Source organism: Etheostoma cragini, chromosome 1 (assembly GCF_013103735.1).
Source record: "Etheostoma cragini isolate CJK2018 chromosome 1, CSU_Ecrag_1.0, whole genome shotgun sequence".
In the NCBI taxonomy this organism is placed as follows: Eukaryota; Metazoa; Chordata; class Actinopteri; order Perciformes; family Percidae; genus Etheostoma; species Etheostoma cragini.
The window spans coordinates 11,415,725-11,436,951 of record NC_048407.1 but is presented as its reverse complement, the minus strand read 5'-3'; the positions used below and the strand labels follow the sequence as shown (position 1 = coordinate 11,436,951).

At 40.0% G+C, this 21,227-nt stretch overlaps 1 protein-coding gene and 1 long non-coding RNA gene across 2 annotated transcripts in view; one reads left to right on the top strand and one right to left on the bottom strand.

Annotated features, from left to right (window-relative positions):
* Positions 1-21,227, top strand: part of uacab (uveal autoantigen with coiled-coil domains and ankyrin repeats b) — a 48,078-nt gene that overhangs the window by 11,813 nt on the left and 15,038 nt on the right. Inside the window, exons 2-3 of the mRNA XM_034880563.1 lie at positions 15,489-15,619; positions 20,238-20,326. Of these exons, the coding sequence (XP_034736454.1) occupies positions 15,489-15,619; positions 20,238-20,326 (220 nt within the window). The remainder of the gene's footprint in view (positions 1-15,488; positions 15,620-20,237; positions 20,327-21,227) is intronic.
* On the bottom strand, positions 1,682-21,054 carry LOC117950532. The gene is made up of 3 exons (XR_004657931.1): positions 21,045-21,054; positions 12,603-12,607; positions 1,682-1,767 (listed from the first exon to the last, which is right to left on the bottom strand). It is a non-coding gene; the product is annotated as an uncharacterized LOC117950532 (long non-coding RNA).

Genomic DNA, 21,227 nt, shown 5'->3' with positions numbered 1-21,227 from the left:
CCATGGGGGCAGCCATGAGGTCATCTCAGCTGTGTGTGTCTGTGTTGGATTGGTGATTGAGGGATTACCAGTGTTGGGGGAGGTTTTCATGTGTGAGGGGGCTGAACCTTTTGACTGATTTTGAGTGGACTGCAGCTGATTTCCGCCAACACACACAATGTAGTCAGGCATGCTGCGCAACAGGAGCACAACAATTCTGCTGATAAGGGACAAACTGATGGGAAAGGGCTCACACTACAGTGAGGGGAAAAAGTATTTGATCAACCGCTGATTTTGTACGAAAAAAATCAGTCTATAATTTAAATGGTAGATTTATTTGAACAGTGAGAGACAGAATAACAACAACAAAAATCAAGAAAAACGCATGTCAAAAATGTCATAAATTGATTTGCATTTAATGAGGGAAATATGTATTTGACCCCCCTCTCAATCAGAAAGATTTCTGGCTCCCAGGTGTCTTTTATACAGGTAACGAGCTGAGATTGGCACACTTTTAAAGGGAGTGCTCCTCATCTCAGTTTGTTACCTGAGTAACTATGAATGCACCACAAGGTTTGCAAGTTTACCAGTGAATGCAACATTTAGTCATGGCTGTCACTGCCCAATACTAATCGAGTGCAAATTTAAGTCACGCATGCGTCACTTTGCGACAAGTAGCATATACTGTAAGATGCAAACGAGAGACTTCTGTAATATCAATACAGTAAAAATGGACCTACATAACATAATTTGTTCACTGCTGGCTACAATCAATTATAGATAGCTAACACGTTTTTGAAATGATTGCTAGCTATCAAACACAACAAAGGCTGTCACTTGAATGGTGTTTCAAGCTAACGTTAGCAATCAAACAACCATAGTTAGCTAAAACGTTTTCGAAATAATTTCCATCTTCTGTTATTGTTTGTAGTGACAAAAGTTTATTATTTCAGTATGATACGTTATGCTATAAACCGTTTAAATCAGAGCAGGCCCGACTCAAATCTGCTTTCAAAACGGGAAGTGACAACAGCTGTGTTTTTCCGCTTCTACTTTAGCGGCAGACGGTTGCACGCCCCGGTGTTGGAATCCTGAAAGTGAAATGCAGACACTACACTATTTAGCTGTTAGCATGTTAACTGTGTTTAATCCAGTTAATACTGTAGCTACTGGTAACGTTTCCTGCTGCCACGTGTAACATGTTATTAGCGTGGGCGTAAATCTCATCTCACAATAAACACATTTCTGAAAAGCAATTTTTGAAGGTGACACAAATAATTACATATTATTAACACTTAGCTTAACACTATCATTAGTGTAGGATGGAGACTGTACCATTATCCTTCTTTTCAGTGTTTCTCTTGATTTATTGAAAACGTTGACTTAAATTGACCGATTTAGTCCAGTGATATATTTTTAAGTTCACAATCGAGCCACAAAAATACCGTTAAACATAATGACTTATTTTGAAAAGGTGACCCCCAAATGAAATAAATACAATGCTGTTGTACACTTGATATATTAGCTGATCATAATGTGAATTAGTGAGCACCTGGTAAAGCTCATCTGCTTACCCTGACAGCCACACACCTCCAAAAATATGAACTAAGGTCAACACACTTACCTGAGACACCTGACAGTCCCTGGTCTCCCTGCTCCGCAGTTCTTTCTTTCTCCTTTTCCTGTTACATAGTAACATTAGTATTTCCATAAGTACCCATTCTTTTAAAGATGTTACCAAATTGTCTGGATATGAAGACTTATTGTACTTACTTGGCGTTTTGGTGTCTTTTTTTCTTTTCTCTGGAAAACGACAACACAAATCTTTAAAGTCAGATGTCTAAATCTGAGTTATGGTCATGGGTCCACCACGCAGTTATAGTATACTTAAAAATAATCTTGCATCCTCCACATAAATATTAAGTTTCGTCTCGGACAGAGGATATATATTTAAATGCAGCGAACCCACTGATCTGCCACTTAACCTCATATTAAGCAAAACACAACTTGTAGATCTTCAATATTAACCCTAATATCAGTTCACACACAACGTTAGGCTTATCGCGGGGTTAACGTTAGCTGTAGTGGGTGCATCTCCATCCAACAAGCTGTTAATCAAGCTAGCTAACGTTACATTATTATTATTATTATTATTATTATTATTATTATTTTACAAAATATTTTGTCATGACTAATTAACATTATTTCTACTTGAGAAAAGAACAACTACATCCGATGTTAATGTGAAGAAAATAGCCATGAACAGCCTACTTACTACATTCCACAACTAATGTTACTTCCAGTATGTTCTGTCATCCCCTCCTGCAGTCCGCCGTGGCCGGACTTATGTAGAGCAGGCAGTGGACCAAACCACTATGTGGTATGGCGCCCGGCAAAAAAAGAAGAAAAAAGAAAAAGTAGCCTACTGGGGATAGACGCTAAACTCAAGATTTCAAGATTATTTCTTCGTCAAGATCTCGCAAAAGTGTTTGTCCCTGTAGGTGTTTTTGTTTTTAATTAAAATTAAAAAAATAAATTCTCCATGTCAAAGTCAAGATCTCGCAAATAAAACTCGAGATCTTGCAAAACAAAGTCAAGATCACGTAAATGTGTGAGTCCCAATTAATATATATATATATTCAGTGTATATATATATATATATGTGTGTGTGTGTGTGTGTGTGTGTGTGTGTGTGTGTGTGTGTGTGTGTGTGTGTGTATAATTTTTTTTCCCTCCATGTCACCTCCGGGGCGCCGTAGTGAGGCAAGTGAGGGGGGGACTAAAATATTTTGTAAACTTTAAAGAGCTTTTTGGGGGGTTTGGGTTGTTTTACTACTTACACAGATATGTTAAGTATATGTCATTATGTTATTTACAATACACAGCATGTTGTAAAGGTCTCATGGCATGAAGATTTCACTTTAAGAGGTTTTTAAACATGAATATGAGTTCACCCAACCTGCCTATGGTCCCCCAGTGGCCAGAAATGTCGATTGGTGTAAACCGAGGCCTGGATATCCTGCTCTGCCTTTGAGAAAATGAAAGCTCAGATGGGCCGATCTAGAATCTTGCTCCTTATGAGGTCATAAGGGACTTGGCCCGTCCAGAGAATTTGGCCTGCCCATGAGAAAGAGACATCGTGGCTTTTAAACGAGCAAAGTGGCAGTTGGTCAAGGCCACACAACCACCCTCAACCCCTCCCTCTCTCCTCCTCAAAGCTACAGTCTCAGAAATGTCATGTCCTAAAGAAAGTTGATTGTGGGACTCGCTCTAGTGGCTGTAATTCTGCACCAAGGCTGAATTTTGGAAAAGAGACTTCAGATACGGTATTAGAGGGCCACTAATGTCTACATAAAAGCTTCCAAAGAGCACCATGTCATGGGACCTTAAAGGAACAGTGTCAAATACCCTATAGAAAGTATTAATTCAGGTTTCATTTCACATTTCCTGGCATAGACGTCTCTCAACCAATCACTAAGCTACAGTATTAGGGGACCACTAAGGTCTACATAAGAGCACCATGTCATGAGGCCTTTAATGGGATTTCTGGGGGGGACAACCCATTTATGCCTATGGTTATTAGTTTTAACTAACATGACATGCAGCCATGTTTCTGTTGCCTTTAAATACTGTTTTGGAGAATCAGAGAGCAGCACAGACATTTAAGTGGCATTGTAATGAGGCACCGTAATCGGCGTTGCTATTCTGTCCGGTAGACACTGGTACCATATTGGCACCGGATTGTAACATGCACCGTTAATGGGAACAGAAAATTGTGTCTTTTTCACGGCAAACGCCGGTCGCACAAAAGCTGAAATGTTGGGTTGCACACAAACATAGTGTTTACTTTTTACGGAGACAACCAAATGAAATATTGACTTCTTTTAAAATAAGTTTTCCATTTTTGTAAGTTTTAATTTGTTTTTATATATTAAATACACCACAAAAATTGAACAATTGGTTGCCAAAGGGGGCAACCAGAGGCCCCAAATGAATTGACTCAATCTGGTTGCCGAGCACAACCAGGCAACCGTCGTTGTCAAGCCATGCAATTAGTGCCTGTGCTTTCCACCAGCGCTGACTCCTTCTGTTGAGTGAGTTCTGATTTGAAACACGCAGTGCAGCACGGTTGACAGTGTGACAGACAGCGATGTGACTTCTCAAGATCTGCATATATTAATGGCATTTTGAGATGTGGAAGGGGCCTTCTCCAGGGAAACCTGCTTACTCAGAACTTGGTCATAGGAAAGAAAAGGTGGAGCATTGATTTGAGTTGTCGAAGGGGCAAGTCAACACCTGCTCTGTATCTACCTGATTGTTATCTTACCCAATGGGAGTTAAATGCCTTTTTTAAGAATTTAGTACATCAGCTCAAGTGTCATTTTCTACCCTTTATCCCTCAAAATTTGTAACCTCTGACTAAATTATAGCAAATTCAAGTTACATTTTTGCATTGAGCAACTATTGTTTTAATACATTCCATAAGACTATTGTTTTTGTCGACTACTATTTCAGTATGTTTTTACACAGCCCTGTCCATTTGACCCACCCTCCAGTCACATTCCTCGCGCTGCCTGTGTGTGTGATGACTTGTACATGCTGGCCAAACAAGCATCATCACTATTTGGGCCCAAGTACCAGCACGCCCAAAGAGCTAATCATTTAACCAAAACACGACCATGTAAGAGAAAAGACACCTGTGATGTTTTACCTAATGTTGACTCATCATTTTATTGAGGCGAGATAAAAAACACTCTTCATTTTTTCACAATATTCCCTTCAGCCACACTTACAGTAAAGTAACCCTTGTCACAGGTATGAACAAAGGTGGTAGACACTCCAATATTTCTGTCTTGGACTCTTTCTCATAAGTATTCCTTTATTGTCTCTCATGACACTGAAAATGCTAATTTTAATAGTGTTTTTTAACGTCCTCACTAGCTGATTGGAAATCATTTTATAGCCCCACGGCTCTCTGTCTGCCTTGTTCTTTTCTTTTATCTCCACATCATCAGACCAGCTGCAATAATATCACCCGAACCAGCAGCCGTCTACAGCCAAAAGCCACAAACCGACGTGTTTTCTGTTCTCCTGCTTCAGGACACTGTTTTTTCAGTGATGGCTATTAAAATGTGCCAGCTTAGCTGCTGACATTTTACAGGAAATTGTTATTTTAACCTCATAGAAAAGCTACAGAACTGATTCATAGTGATTTTTGCTGTAAATTGTTTTGAAATGAGTTTCTTTTTAAATGCTTCAAACTAAATAGGAATGCCAGCATGCTGCCTTGTTCCCAGTGACAATGCTAATGTATTTGACCCCCTTAAAATGTCTATATCTGAAATATGGGTTTCTTTTTTACCAAATTACCACAAAAATGGACTGGATTCCATACAACGCTCTTTGCAAATACAAATGATCACTTTCACTCCTGACTAAACTCATCTGGACGTTCCTCTGATCTTAACTATTAGTCCAAATAATTCATAATTTCTTCTTTTTAACTCAAATACTAGGTATTATTTTATATAAATGAGGGTCATTGACCATGGATTCCAAAAAGTACTGTAACTAGGGATAGTAAGGTGGTGTTGGGGAAAACTAAAAGAAAGTCTGAAAAAAGGACAAAAATGTCAAATGTACGTCCATTTTTAACCCGGGAGGACAACACAAGGGTTAAGTAAGAGGGTGAACATGGTGGAGGTTAAGATCCTTTTAGAGGAAAAATCAGGGGATCACTGAAGTTGTTACAATTCATCTTCTGGCATGGCCAAACATGTCAGGATGAAATACCATTTAGGTTTAAATGTTGGTTTTGTAATTTAAGTGACCTCTTATTGGCTTTTTCTTTCAATCAGTGTTGCCATGTAACTTACATTTCCACTATATAGTAGAAGAGATAGAAAGCAGGTTTGCTTCTTTTAAATGGATGATATTCTGAAATTGGAATCAAACCTCTTCCTTCCATGAAATACAAGTGTCTTCTGTGAATTGAAGTTCCATGTCATCATTTTTATCTTAATGTTTAAGACTCCAATAACATGTAGTGCACTTTCTATCCATGTTTTTAGAATAATTGCATTGTGTTTCCCTTGGAGGGCCCTAATGAAACGTTTCTTTCTCCTGCGGTAAAACAATTAGCTTTGAAGACTAACTCTATTCTATTATAAGCCTATTGAAGGTTTTACAGGACTTAAAAACTAAGTAGTTCAATATAATCCTCCAAATCCATTTGAGATAAGGGCTGTAGAGATAAATAAGCAAGCATTTCCTTCAGAGGTCTTTTTCCCCCAAAGATTCAATAATAGACTTTTCAGATATCAACAACTGATAATGGAGTAGTTTGACATATCGCTCATAAATGACACCCTCGTCTTTCCAAAACATTTTTTTTGTGGAAACTATGTTATGGTTTTCTGTGGAGACTGTACTGGGGAGTTGGCAGGGGCAATGTTCACAGGGTATGGGCAACTGGAAACCCGATCTCCCTCCTTGCCAACGGGTGTCGGAAGTAGAAGTAAATAGTAAGCAAAGGCTTTGCCCTCTGGATCATAAGTCATCTAAAATGGTGTGACCCAGCAGCTGGACCAACTTGTCTCCGTTTTGGATCCTTGGCCAACACAAGTGAGGATATATTAAGAGGATCACCAGGAAACTCCCAGGAATCCACTTCACCACTTGGGTTTTATTGTTTTTTTTAACAGGTATAGACTTAACTCAAGTATCATGAAATTGACCTGTTTTTGAGGTCGGCCTGTTTTAGGCAGATTAACAATTTGTGCATAATTGTTTAATATTTTATTATAATTGACCTTACTGGACTGTTTTTTTCTGTAACTGGTGCTTTTCTGCAAACTTGTATTGCTCTTATTATGCAACTTCAGAAAACACATGGCTACACTGGTAGTGATTTAGAATGGTCATAGTACAGAGGGTGCATTCTGGTGCAATCCGTACATGTGTGTTCTGTATTTGTACTTAATTTAGGTCAATTTGTAGAGATTTGTTTTGACTTTGGGATTAGTTTTCTGTTAGCCAGTCTCATGGAAGCCCAATAAAATGCACATTTGTTGAGATTCAATTGTAAAAGTGCGACATGAAAAAAAAACAGGCTTTAATGCTATTTATCAGCAACTGATAATAAAATGATGGATACTAGTTTGTAATTAGTAATTTTGGTTTAGAGCTGCAACTATTCATCAATTTTTAGTTGTCAACTTTTAAATTAATCACCAACTATTTTGATAATCGATTAGTTGGTTTGAGTAATTTTTTAAGACAAAAGTTAAAATCTTGATTCCAACTTCTTAAATGGGAATATATTCTAGTTTCTGCTCTCCTCGGTGACAGTAAACTGAATATTTTTGAGTTGTGGACAAAACATATATATATATATGACATAGTGGTTTGACTTCTGAGCTATTTACAATGCAAAGACCCAAGTGATTATCTTCTATAGAAAAAGTCAACAGTGAAGACGACCATTGGACAACCTGTCCGCTGTGTCCAAGGATACAACAGCCATTGGTAGGGCTGCTCAATTATGGAAAAAATAATAATCACGATTATTTAACACGGTTACTCATAAACCATTGGATATAATGGATAGTGTCCAGGGTATAATCTTTTAGTGTTCTTTATCTCACAAAGTCTTTGGATCAGAATAAAATCTGTTCTACTACTGTGAGTAGGTTCAGCCTTTACAGATATCCTAGACATAACATATTTATAGACCGAACACAATATTGCATCACACGTCACATTTTCACTCACTATGACCACCATTAGCCTACTTTTCTTGGTAAACATTGTGCCAAAATATGAACAATAATGTTGCCTTCAGTGGGCTTATTTACTAGCTACCTAAGGAAATATCCATTACATAGACGGCACCGTACAACGATACTCATGTTGACTCATTTTACATACAATTTAACAAAAGTGCTAAATGCTGAGGGAACATTACTATGTTTTTCATGTTGGTTTGGAGCGGTAGACCTATGAGCCCCCACTAAGCTGGAAAAAGTTTTAAACAATAAGTGAATAGAGCGCGTCGGGGGAATACAGCGTCTACTACAGCGGGGGTAGCTAACATGAACTTTACCCAGACAACGGATTGGATTTTTTTGCTCACCAAACACTGCTGTGACTGCCCTCCTGCTGCCATCTCACGCTGAGTTTTTAAGTTCCAGCGGATGCACACAACTTGTCCCCCGACGGCTGTGATATTTTATGGCTTCAGGAGGAACGGATGTGCTCGTGCTGATGCGCGCATGCATGTGTCATTTAGAACACAAGACAAAATAAGAGTGTTCTTGCAAAACAGAACATGGCAAAATAATCGTTTGTTCACAATTACACTATTTTGGTGATCGTTGGGAGCCAAATTCGAAATAAAAAATTAAATTTATTGCACAGCCCTAGACATTGGTGATTTTTTTTCTTTCTGTTCACCACCAGGGGGCATGTCCGTCTGTTTGTCCTGTCTGTTTGTCCTCTTGTATCCAGTTCACACTCTGCCCAGCTACCCACATATCTAGTGAGTGCCTCATGTACATACCAAAAACAGAGTGCCCCTTTCCTCTTGACACCTGGCCTGAACCATCAGTGGGGGCTTGGCCCAATCCAAGAGGGGCTTTCATTCTGAAGCATCAATTTACCTGTCCCATACTGACAGATTGACTGCAAGCATGCTGTATATTGTCACTTTCTCACCTCTCCACTTGTTCTCTTACACATTTGTTTATCTCACATATTCTCTCTCTTTCTCACCTCCTCCACCCTTTTGGTCTCTGCCCCTGAGGGTTTTTACTTACAATCTACATGCCCAGACAGTTGCACAGTTTACCACTTCATGTTCAGGACCATCATCACAGATTGGAAGGCCGATGGGGTTGTAAAACTGAAACTTATAGCAGTCCCAGAAAAACCCTGCGGCTTGGGGTGGCAATAGCACAGTGAAGAGAGGAGGGAGGGGGGGGCATTGTCCTGAAACATGTTATGATTCCCACTGAATTTATAATAGCTGCCATCCACTACTTGGCAGTTATTTTAGGAGTGACTGACTCAAAATACAAAATGTTTTTTTGGCAATCACTAACATCATACACTTGTTTTGATAGATAAATCGATAACTGCTCTGACCAGTGTTGTTTGTTCAGCTGTTTGTTATTTTAATTCCATTCTTGGGTGACGGTTGTGACTACAGGTAATTTCTACAGATTTCTGTTTCACAGTTTCGGATATTTAAGCTCTTTTCTCGTTAACACTAGTTATGTTTCTATCAACGTATTTTTATGCACATTTTGAAGCATTGCATTAGAAAATGTTGACTGAAATGGCAAAATAAAAAAAAATCCTCAAATTTGCAAACGTTTTCATTCTCACTTGAGGTGTTTATTGCCTTTTTAGAAAAAGAGTTAATGCGCAAAGCGTGAGCTAGAAACAGCTTTGCCAAATAAGATGTGATGTAGCGAACAGGTAACTCACGTGACTAGAGCCCATCCATCTGATGGGGGAAGGTTCGGGATATGAGTCCCATCCAGTGCACCATACACTTGTGGCACAAGGTGTGTAGTGGAGTTGCGGAGCGTTATAGCCTGTGCCACAGCCACGTTGGGTAAATAGACGAATTGCTTCAACACCTTAAATCGCATGGCCCTGCACATGGCGTATACAAAGCGGTGAACGGTTGTCTTGCCAACACCAAATAGCTCTGCCACAACCCTTTATTCAGCACAGGTGGTCAACTTGTACAATACTAGGCTACGTCTCTCCATTCAGCCAAAGAACTTAGCTTCTGAACTCTTGATTTAGAAATCCGGTTTGCAGTGTACAACCATGCGTAACGACAACTTGTGATGAAATTATGCTTTGCGTCCATTTAGTTAATTCGCTCTAAACCAGTTGATGGAAACACTTCTAATTCGCATATTCATTTTTTTGTCTTTTTTGCGACATTTCAAAAGTTAGCTTAAAATTTGCTTAACAATTAGATGGAAACATGACTAGTGAAGCAGCTAGAGTTTGGGCTTTTCACTGCCAGGGTATATTGCACCAATAAATCAGCATGCACCTGAGATATTCACACAGCATTCAGCTGTTTTATTGTCACAAACTGGTATCTCTGTTGATAGATAGATAGATAGATAGATAGATAGATAGATAGATAGATAGATAGATAGGCAGGCAGCTGGTGTCGTCTTTGGGCCTGTTCATCAACTAGAAGTAAGGATGTATGCCTAGTAAAATGGGGTCGGTCATCAAAACGTTTCATTTTCTCACCTGTAGTTTGAACTGGTTTAATTGGTTTTGTTGTGTATTGGTTTTTTTTGTTAACCTCATACTATTTTTCAAATAAATAAGGCAGAACATCATAAGTAAATCTAGTTATTTAGATCAACTGTGTTTTAGTGCAAATTGGTGCAGACACCTATGCCCCACTCAGGATAATCTAGCACCACCATCAGGTTCAAATGTTTTATTTAGACAATTGTTCATGAGAAAATGCCTGCAAAACTAATGACAATTTCACCAGCCTCGGAAATATCAGCATATTTGCATGCTGAGGTCAGAATTTAGCTAAAACCATCTCTATACCTGAGTATGGCCTTACAGACCTTGGCTGTTTTAACTCTTAGTCATTTCTTGTCAAACCGGTAATATTATTTGTATTGTGTCTTATTACAACCTTATATTGTGAACACCGATGACAATGCTGTGCTAACACAGTAAAGGTGCATAGTATAAGTACAGTACAGTTAAAAACGGTAAAGTGATCTCCCACGTTATGCACCGGATTTGTAGTTTTTACAATAGTAGGCGGTGCAGCGTAAATAAATGGTTTACTACACTTCTAATGGATTAAGGAAATCAATATTGAATTGAATTGAAAGTGGGTTCAGCAACCAGTGAACTTGTCCTGCTGGTATCTTGGTTTTCATCCGTGATTTAAAGTACTAATATAAAAGAAAACAAGTGCTGTAAAAGGTCTTCACCTCCAATGTGGCATTTAAAATGCCAAAGGTTTACATTTCATGACATAAAGTCTCGTCACAGATGTCTCCTACGATCAAAACCAACCCCGTAATGAGAATCTTGTGAAACCACAGTTTGACATTGGACACCACTTTTGCTTGACACATTGGCATACAGCTTTTATGTTTTGGTCTTGGCTTCGCTCTGTTATCAGATGACCGGTTAGATATTTCCTGCTGATGATTTCATCTGTGAGGACATTAGAAACCCATTAGTCTGGCCAGGGGCGGAGAGAGGCAGGAAACAGAGGTGTTGGAAAGAGTTACAGTCTGTAGACAGTGATGGAAAACCTGAACTGAAGATGACAGTCTCTGACACCCAGAATAATCTGTGTGGACAGGTAGAAGCCTAAACTGGCTCATCCAGTGTCAGGTGATGTTTTGTCCTCCCGGTCACTGTGTTAAAAATAGAAACATAATAATGTGTTTGTTTTACTTGCATGTAACAAGGGTTGAATATTGTTTCAACTTTACAGTGTCAAGAAAGTGTGAGAAATGTACCCCACTGGACAACTCAAACGAAATAAAATGCCATGTTACTTGACGTTATGTGGCACTCGTTATGTCTGTTTTACCAAGTTTATTTTACTGATTTGGAAAGGAATACATTTTTTCCCCATAATCCGTTGACCCAGCGTCCAACTCACAATGCTTTGATTGGAGTCAGTCCAAGTAATAATTGCCTGCAGTTAACATACATTTTTACCTGCCTCACAACAGCAGAAGTGAAGACTGGACTGAAGAGTGATTTTTCTTCAGGTTTTGTAGCCTGGCCAAGTACCAGGGAAAGCACCGAGAACAATTAACCTTACAACGACAGAACCATATGTGTTAAAAAAGGGAAAGACAACAGCTGAAGAGATGAATATGACTGGGTGCGTTATGAAGAAGGAGTAATGTTCTGCGTTGTCTGCCGGTGGCAACCCACCTTGGCTGACAAGTGACGTTAGCTAGCTAGCATCGGCACCATATACCTAGCAAGCATTAGCAAAAAAAATATAAAATGATGAATCTTGAAACGTTTATATACACGTCCAAAGGACAAGTGCCTCTAAAAGTTAATGTCAATCCCTGAGTGTACTATGCAGTGTAATCAGGAGATATATGGACAACTATTGGATGGTTTGCCTTTACATTTGGTAAACACATTTAAGTCCTACTGAGATTGAATTGTAAAAACTTGGTTATCCCTTTACTTTTCACCTAGAACCATCACCAGTGCTTTGGTTTATGCAAAATAAAAGACGTTCCCATCAGCCTCAGTTCTACTTTTGGTTTGGTCCAATTACAAAATATTATCATGTTAACACATTAAACCACAATGTTGCTCATTGTTAACATCATACTATTCCTGCTTAACATCTGCAATGCAATTTATGCAATTTAATTATGACTATGTTAGCATGCAGATGTTTACATTAAGAGAAACCTTTTGCACCATGGTCTTTTTCACACTAAAATATAACGTCTAACTTTGAAATGAGTAAAAAGACAGAAGGAACCGCCATGTTGATAAAGACCTCTGTTTTTATCAACATGGCATGCAGCACAAACATGTACCTTCTTTTTCTATACAAGTAAAGCTACAATCCCTAAACACTCACATTGTACGTATTTTGCAAATCAAACCAAATACCAAAAAGATTTAACCCTACCCACACACCTGAAATAAATGTTGAGCTGTGTAATTTAAAATAAAGTTGACACATATCCATGTGTCTGAATTTGTTGTCGTCATTCCAGCAAATGAAGGTAAAGCAGGAAGATACATTAACATCATATTGACGTCATGATATGAAACTAGATATCGTCATGTGTTCCCATCATCATCTTACTGGGTCTTAAAGGCTGCAGTTAAGTGATTCAAGTTTAGATTATTTGACAGCTCTGATTAAAAAGAAAATAGACACCAAATCCACAAAACTCCCAAATAGATTAGACCCAATTTTCTATGGAGGCACCAGTAATCAATATCCTTTCTAATATCGAGTTTTACTTTCTATCATATTTGATTGTGTCAGTAAGTGAGTGACTACTGCAGTGGCCACTCTTGTGTGTCAACAGCCATATTATTAACTATTACATTATTAACAGATTCCCAAACAAATACACACACACACACACACACCAGCACACCCATGTGAGATATTTACGTCATCAATGTCCAGTATGCTGTGTGGCTAGGTGCCATTTTGGCGCCTTTGTCTCTATGCTGGAGTGAGCAGCTTTCGTAAGTTGACACCTACTTCTTCATATGACATGTCATGCGGAGAAGGTCTTTTTGCATGTTTGTGGATATCAGTGCCGCTCTGTTAACGCCAGTCCGGCAGCGCATAGTAACACGAGGCAACAAGGAGCTGATGCAGTGTGTACACCAAACGGGTCCTTGAGTTACTGTTTCTGGACCTTTTTTCCCCCACTGTGATGTTTTCCCTAATAAAAATTAAAAGTTGTGCCTTTGCAGTGTTAGGGGATATTAGTGTAAGGGTGGAGGCAGCGTAGTTGTGTTTTTTTTTTTGGTGGGGCTGCAGTCTCAGACAGCCAACTGTAAAAAGGGCTGACATCTAACCTTGCTACCGTGCAGCTAGGATCAGGGGGCTTTGGAGCCACACCACCCTCTTTAGATAGATGGGTTAACAGCAGCTCTTGGCCCAGTAGTGTCCTGTGAGGGTCAGTGCCAAGACCACTTCAAATGTGCAAACCATAATCCCCCTCTGACATTAAGCAGTGTGTGTGTGTGTTGGGGGGGGGGTTGGCAATGTAAGCAAGGTCTTTTTGGCTGGCCTTGTTTCATGCTGGCAGTGGCCATAGATACTAAAGCCATTACTCACGGTGCAGGCATGTCCAGAATGTATTCTTAGCCCCTGTCTTCCTATCAGTCACTACAGAAAGGTTGGAGGGTCAAAAAATAAAGAGGTAACCAGTCTACAGGGCTGTCTGCACCACCGCTGTTTACCAGGGAGGGGGTGATATTTTAAACCTGGGAGAGCTCACATATTTACCCCACTGAGCCTGACTGACTTGCCATTTGGTGGGGTGAAGACTCTGGAGCCTGCTGATAGAGGATAGGAGAGAAGAGAAGAGGCAAAGAGAGAAACTCTGTAGTTGCTGCTTGTTAAGCAGATTTTGCGTATAGAAAACTATTCAGAGAAGAAAAGGTAGCGTATCAAAACAAAAGAAGACTGAATTGAACAGAAGGTTTGAGGATAAAGGCGAGAATAGTGGGGGAGTCACTTGGGGGAGGCGAGAGGTAGCCAGGCTGAGCTGACTTTTTCCCCCAGAGGAGGAGTTGCAGTTGCCGGCCAGGGCAGGTCCCAGGGCTGGAAGGGCTGGCCCTACTGCTTCTCCACCTCATTCCTTCTTCCTCTTACTCCTCCTTCTCCTCCCTTTAACTATCAACCAAACTGCTGTGCAGTGATGAAGTTACAGGCAGAGCCCGTGAGCAACACAGGAATGCTTAGAAAAGCCTGTCAAATAAACTTTTCTGCCTCGAGTGAGGGAAACTCCAGAGGTTGAGCCTTTCATACGAGGACCTCCACAGCAGTATAGACTGTCATCCTTCAGTCTTCTCAGCCATTCTTTTGTCGCACTCACTGGTTGAGTGCACTGAGGAACTGAGAGGATTTTTTCTACTTTTTTTCTCCTCTGTTTTTGTATTTGTAAACCGGAACACTGGCAACCTTTTCAGTAGCACGGTGCAAGGACCAGCTGCATTCACCAAAGATGAGCCGCTGGCTGAAATGCACCTCTATGCACTTTGTAGGTATTTATTGGTAGTAAATTCAGTTTGTCACCATACTATATGTTGATGGTTTTCGGTGTCTACTATTCTAATGCTTTTGTCTACAAACTGAATTGCCTGAAAGTGTGCTTTAACAAAGTGGTAATGCAGTGAAGGAGTTCTTCTAGAGGCAACTTTGGACAATTATCATCAGTGAATCAGTTTGATGACTTAATTGCTTCCCAAATAGATGATATTGTACATGTTCTCAAAGTCATACATAAACAGATATTTTCTTTTTGTTTAATTTCAGTGCATTACTACTGTGTACACAATTGAGTGCATTTGTATCTCAGTTAAGCTTAAACTCTTTGCTTGTGCTCTGTTTATTGTTGACCTCCAGTATAAAACGTGGAGTGGGCGGGGGGCTTGTTAGTGAAACTGCAGCACAGCACATTCTTGCCACCTTCTTCATTAACTTACGTCTATTAGACTACTACTACTACAAAAGGACAAATTAGATTGCCAGTATGTCGTTGTTTCTGTGTCAGAAATGGACTTTTTGCTTCCTATGCACACGTGTCACTGTTGCATTTATTAGTCAGCAAAAAGAACTGGTAACCCAATATATAGGTATTGCAATTTACCTTTAAACTAAGTAGGCATTTGGTAAAATAGTTGTTTACCTATTTGATTAGAGTTTGACTGTCAAACATACTGCATGTCTGATAGTTCACTGTCATCATTGTCAGAACACAGACTGGAACAAGTATGATGATCGGCTGATGAAGGCTGTGGAACGGAGCGAGGTGGACAAGGTGGCCGCTGTTCTCAGCAAGAAGGGCATCATCCCCACCAAGCTGGACGTGGAAGGACGCTCAGCGTGAGTAAACAAGGACACACACACACACACACACACACACACACACACACACACACACACACATCCGTGTTGAGTATGTTGACATTCAGTTTCCTTGGTACTATATGTACTGTACTATATACATGCTTTTTTCAATATTTCCAAATCTAAAAATGCTGAGCATCACAAATTCCACACATTGTTGTGGTCTCCCCACCACACCTTCCTTACCCTTTTTCCCAAATGAAGCAACTACCGATGGGAATTTCTTTTCAGTTACAGTAGGTCGCCCTTACTTAAAATTAGTTTTACCTCATGACTCCAAGTCTGCCTTACCCTCAGAAAACAAAAATATCCCCGTCCTGCCCCATCCAAAATTCCCCATGGCTATGGTGACCCTGTCATTTCAACCTTAAAACCTTCATCCAACTGCCCTGCATCTGGAAGGCATTGCAGTTGCATATGTATCCATTTTTACAATTTCTCTTTCAGTGTCCATCTGACTAGAGGTCAGTGTGGGAGTTGGTATAAAGAATGCTTGTGGCCGGGCTTGACCGCATTGGCTAGATGTTGTTTATGTTGTCCCCACAGGAAATGACTCCCTGTAAATTCAGATCAGATCCACTGTGGTACTTGCAACACTAAGTAATACATTTTGGCCCAGCTGCAGGCTATTATCAGGATCAGTTGACATCTTGAAGGACCATGTTTTGTATAATCCTTCAGTGGGAACCTCAGAGTTGTTTTTGCAATTAGAAAAACAGAAATATAAGATAGGAATAAATGTAAGTGTAGCGAGAAAAGTAGGTCAACCCAATTGCAGCATGATCATCCAACACCACAGATATTAAAGGTATCTCAAACAGATCTATGTTTTGGTCCTATTAAGGATCATAATTAGACTGGGTGAACCCCGCCGACTCTGCCAGCGATTTGATTTAGCCCCGCAGCTCGGTCTGGAAACCTGCACCTTCTCCTGTTGCGGGAACCAGTCACAAACTGACTTATCTACCTGCCTCGCTATTGGCAGGTTTAACACCATGACAATAGAGAAGCGACCGAGCAGCTTCTTGTTTTCAGTCATATAGTCAACATAGTGGCAGCCACCAAACGCCACAGTAGCGCAGCAAACCCTTTGATGCCGCTGCCTCTTCTTCGTCAAAGTACAGAGCCGACTTCCCAGACCAATTCTCAATCTCAAATCTATTGAGCTCGGCTTGGTCTGGTAATAACCAGACTAGATTAAAATAGCATAATGGAAAGCAATGTTTAAAAAAGCAGTTACTTTTTTTAATGCTAAATGTAGCCAGATTCCACCAGCATTTTGGGAGGCCTGGCGCCCTAAGTTTAATCCTTGATATATGAAGAACTCAGTGGTCCGTGGCCTGTGATTCAGGTTTATTTTGATAAAGGCTTTGTTAAAGCATAAAACTATGAAGCCACAGATCCCAGAAGCAAAGGTGCCAAGTATTTTAAGCAGGGTGTGAGATTGCACAGACAAATGATTCTATATATGTGTGCATGTGAATAAACTTTAATTAAATTAAGCTCCCAACCTGATAAATGCCCTGTTGAAATTATTTTTTTCCAAATTCATTGACTGTAGAGATTGTTATAAACCGTCTCAGGCTTGCTCATCGTTTAGTTTCTTCTGCAGGGTGGACAGACCACTACTCGTTAACTATAAAATCAGAATATTGAATGTTAATGGAAAGAGGACATGCGTTTGCCAAGTCTACCAAAAACAAATGTGAACCACAATTGCAACTCAGCAAGACTGTTTATAGCTCAGTGGGCCACACACAGGCCAACATGTGTCTATGGCTTTCTGGCCTCTTCAAAAGCCAACAAAGGAATGGCGATGCTGTATAATCATAGACCTCTGTGGGGAAACTAATTACAAACTGTTACCCGCAATATATAATTTGGTGTGCCTTGGATTACTGGCATTAATGTGTTCAGCTAATTAATTCAGCTCTAACTGTTCTATCGCGGCTTCCAGCTGAGTAAACCCTTTACATCTCTGCCATGGCATTAAGATAGATCCCAGTGAGGCAAGCCCACCCATCACACCTGCTTGTTCTGTGTAGTGGTGATAGCTGGCTGCCGAGGGCTAAGCCAAATGAGTCCACATGACAGTACATCACTCGAGACAGCCACTTGCTTGGCCCTGCAGCATGATCTGGCACTAAGTAAAGATACGGCTGCATGCCCATTGTTTGTCAGGATTAGCACTAACAAATTTGGTGCTCAAGTGTCTTTTTTTTTTTCTTCTTTTTTTTTTTAGAACAATAACGGCAAGCTGGAAGTTTCAGAGTTGGATCTGCCTGATGTGACCTTAATCTTATGAGAGATTGAGAACAGAATTTCAAGTCAACTACACCGTTAATGCCTTCACGTGCTGTGTTGTAGAAAACACAGCATGATTATGGGGACTAATGTTTTATTTAAAGCTGCAGTGATTGATTTATGGCCACTGGGAGGCAGAAGAGTTTGAAAACAAGATGACAGATACAACACTTCAATAGTACACAATCCTGTTTCTGTCAAGTTGATGATTTTAAGTTTAATATTCACTCTTGTATCAGCTGTGGTTTGTTTTCCAGCAACTCGTGAGAAACATGAGCGTCTTCAGCTTGATAATGTTTGCCTTTCTTCACCAACTAGTTTTTGACTTTTTTCTGCTGTTGGGTGCTGACATAGCATAGAGTGGGTTAGTCATATTCTTATTTCCTTAAAAAAGTGATTTAGAATGGGTTCGTCATGAGTGACCACTTCTATAATGCACATACATACACATGTAAATGTATCAATGGACTTTTCAAAACAATGCGCAGCAATGATTGGGCAAGTGTGACAGGAATCATTTAGTAGTATGTGACGCTGCAGAGGCGACTGACACACATCATGCACTCTATATGGTTTAGCTACCAGCATATACTCTCTGGTTTACTCTTCCCTGTCCACTCTCTAAAAATAGCAACCATATCCTGTAAACTGTCAACCTGAAAATCGCCCATTGAGCAGGTGTGAAGATGAAATGACATGTGCTCTGACCATTTAACTGAGGTATCCAGGCAGGTGAGCAGTAACTCCACAGAGAGCAATTATTTGTGTTTGGTCTGTGTCAGACATTAAGCTGTTTTGTTTGTTTGGCAATTTATGTAAGCAGTCTAAGCTGTGCTGTGGGTAAAGTGGGCTTAAGTCCCCCTAAATCAAATCTGTCAGTTTGATTTCTTTCATATAGTCACCAAAATAAGTGATTTTTAGTATAAAAAGTCTTGGTAGCTGTTTGTGCCACTCACTGTCATGCGACTCATTCTTTATTCTTCACAAAGTTGAGAAGTAATCTACTACCCCCAGTTCAAGTTTGCAGTTAAGTATTTTTAACTCTGTTCAGAGACATTCCTTGAGTTACCTTCTGGAAAATGCTTGGCAAATCACATCCCTTATATCCCCCTAACTTGGATAGCTCTGGTCTGCTTCCTGTCTGCTGTTTGCCCCGAGAGGTCAGGACCCTCCGCTGCTCCCCAGAGAACCAGCGTCTTCTGGCCATCAACACAGCTTTTAATACCCGCGGCAGTGTTGAGGTGACAGCCTAGCTGTCTCCTTGGCAGATACCACAGGCTTGGTGTATAAACAGGTTCATGTGGCTTGATGGGTGACAGACTAAGATTGGTTTACTCACAGTGCTTTGGAGACCTTCATGGCTGTCTGTGGCAGTGCTGCGGTGGGTTTAATCAGAGAAGGGGAACAGGAATGTTTCCTGTCAGAATTGGCAAACACGTGCAGTGGGAAACTAAATTGAGTAGGTAATTAACAAGGGAATATGCAAACTTTGTGGCAATTAAACACGTTGTTGGTGTTGACATCACATTTCAAGGCTCATTTAGTAGCTGGTCTGGGGCTTTCAATTCAATTATATGGCCCTCGTTAAGAGTTTTACAGCTGGCATGGAAATTCAATTTTTTAGCATTTTAGGGATTTCTTGTCCGTGTGGACTTAAAAGTTGAGTTTCATGTCTCTCAACTGCTGTTTTCAAGTTCAAGAATGAACTTTAGAAACTCATGAATAGAAATATATTTAGGTCAATGAAGTGGCTGATAACTCGTATCGTTTGTCACCATACAGGCCTTTCAGGGTTTATCACATTATGCAAACAAGACAGTGGGCATATAGGCAAAACTTTCAGTAAGATTATTCTTAAACTTAACCTTAACAATATCAACATAAAATTCCTTAAATTTTTGAAGTGGTGACTTTACAGCCAGAAATACAGTAGGGGGCACAGAAAGCAGATACATTTCTTTTCTTGCAGGTTGTCTCTAATACTTCTAAATTATAGTTTGATATTGCTCATGTATACAGTAGTGAAGCTGATACAGTACAACAACTCTGTGTAGCTCTTGGTACCCTTGGAGTCATACAGACTCTGAGGTTTCTTGTTATTTGCTTCAAGAATGCTGATCTTGCTGATAGCATGGAGCCAGGCGTCCATTGGCAGTCCCTCTCTTGTCCTTAAGTTTCCCCCTCACCCCCCCTTCCCTCTACACCCTATCACTTTTTCACTGGCCCTTCTCTACTACACAGGGCCAAATCTTTTTAAAAGTTTTCCTCTATCTCTCGTCTTGTTTTCCAGGTTTCATTTGGCTGCAACGCGAGGACACCTTGACTGTCTCAATCTCATCCTGGGACACAGTGTTGATGTCACTGCGAGTGATGCCACTGGTGAGTCCAGGTTGGATGAAAGCAGTACCCTGGAGAGGCAGTTATATACTCTTGATGTGTTTGAAAATCTTGTCAACCCCCATTATATCAATGAGGGTAGACTTGATAACATCTTGCAGCATAACGCAACACAGTTGAAAAATATATTTTTTTATTTAGATGTGGACCATCTACAAAGTCCTTGGCAAAAGTTTGTGTGTTGCTTTTGCTATCCAATTCAATTTATTTTTATTTATTTTATTTATATAGCACCACATCACAACAACAGTTATCTCACAGCGCTTTTCATAAAAGGGCAGGTCTAGACCGTACCCTGGGATGTTATTTTCAGACACCAATTCCCACCAAGAGCAAGCACAACACAGCACCTCGCACTAGGTGGGATGTCATTTCCACATTGTCACATTATAAATCAAAGCAGGTTAAGTAACTCATGCAAGAACACGTTTCCTACTTTGAGGAAGGAGATGAGGATGTGGTAGGCAGAAAATTGGTCCTATTAGTGTAGTCGATAAATAGAAGCAGAGCGCTGCTCAGCATTAAACAAATTAGAATCAATACCAAAGTAGAATTCTTACCATCGGATAAGAAAATGGAAATGTATCAGCATGGAAGAGTTCCCCAAATAAACTCAATTGGACATATTTCCAAATGGGAACCTGGTGAGGGTGCAAAACGTCTCTGGACTAAAAAAAATCCTACTGGTTGGTCGGAGCACTACTGAAAAATACATTCACACTGCAGTGACATAGACTGTGAGGGGAATTTGTCATTCAAAATTTTGAGAAAATTAGCAGTAGGATCAGCAGAATAATATTTTAGTTTAATGGCATTGTCATGATGAAGTTATACAAGCGGAGTCATATGTACAGTACAGTTATTTTTGCTTTTGCAGTTTGCC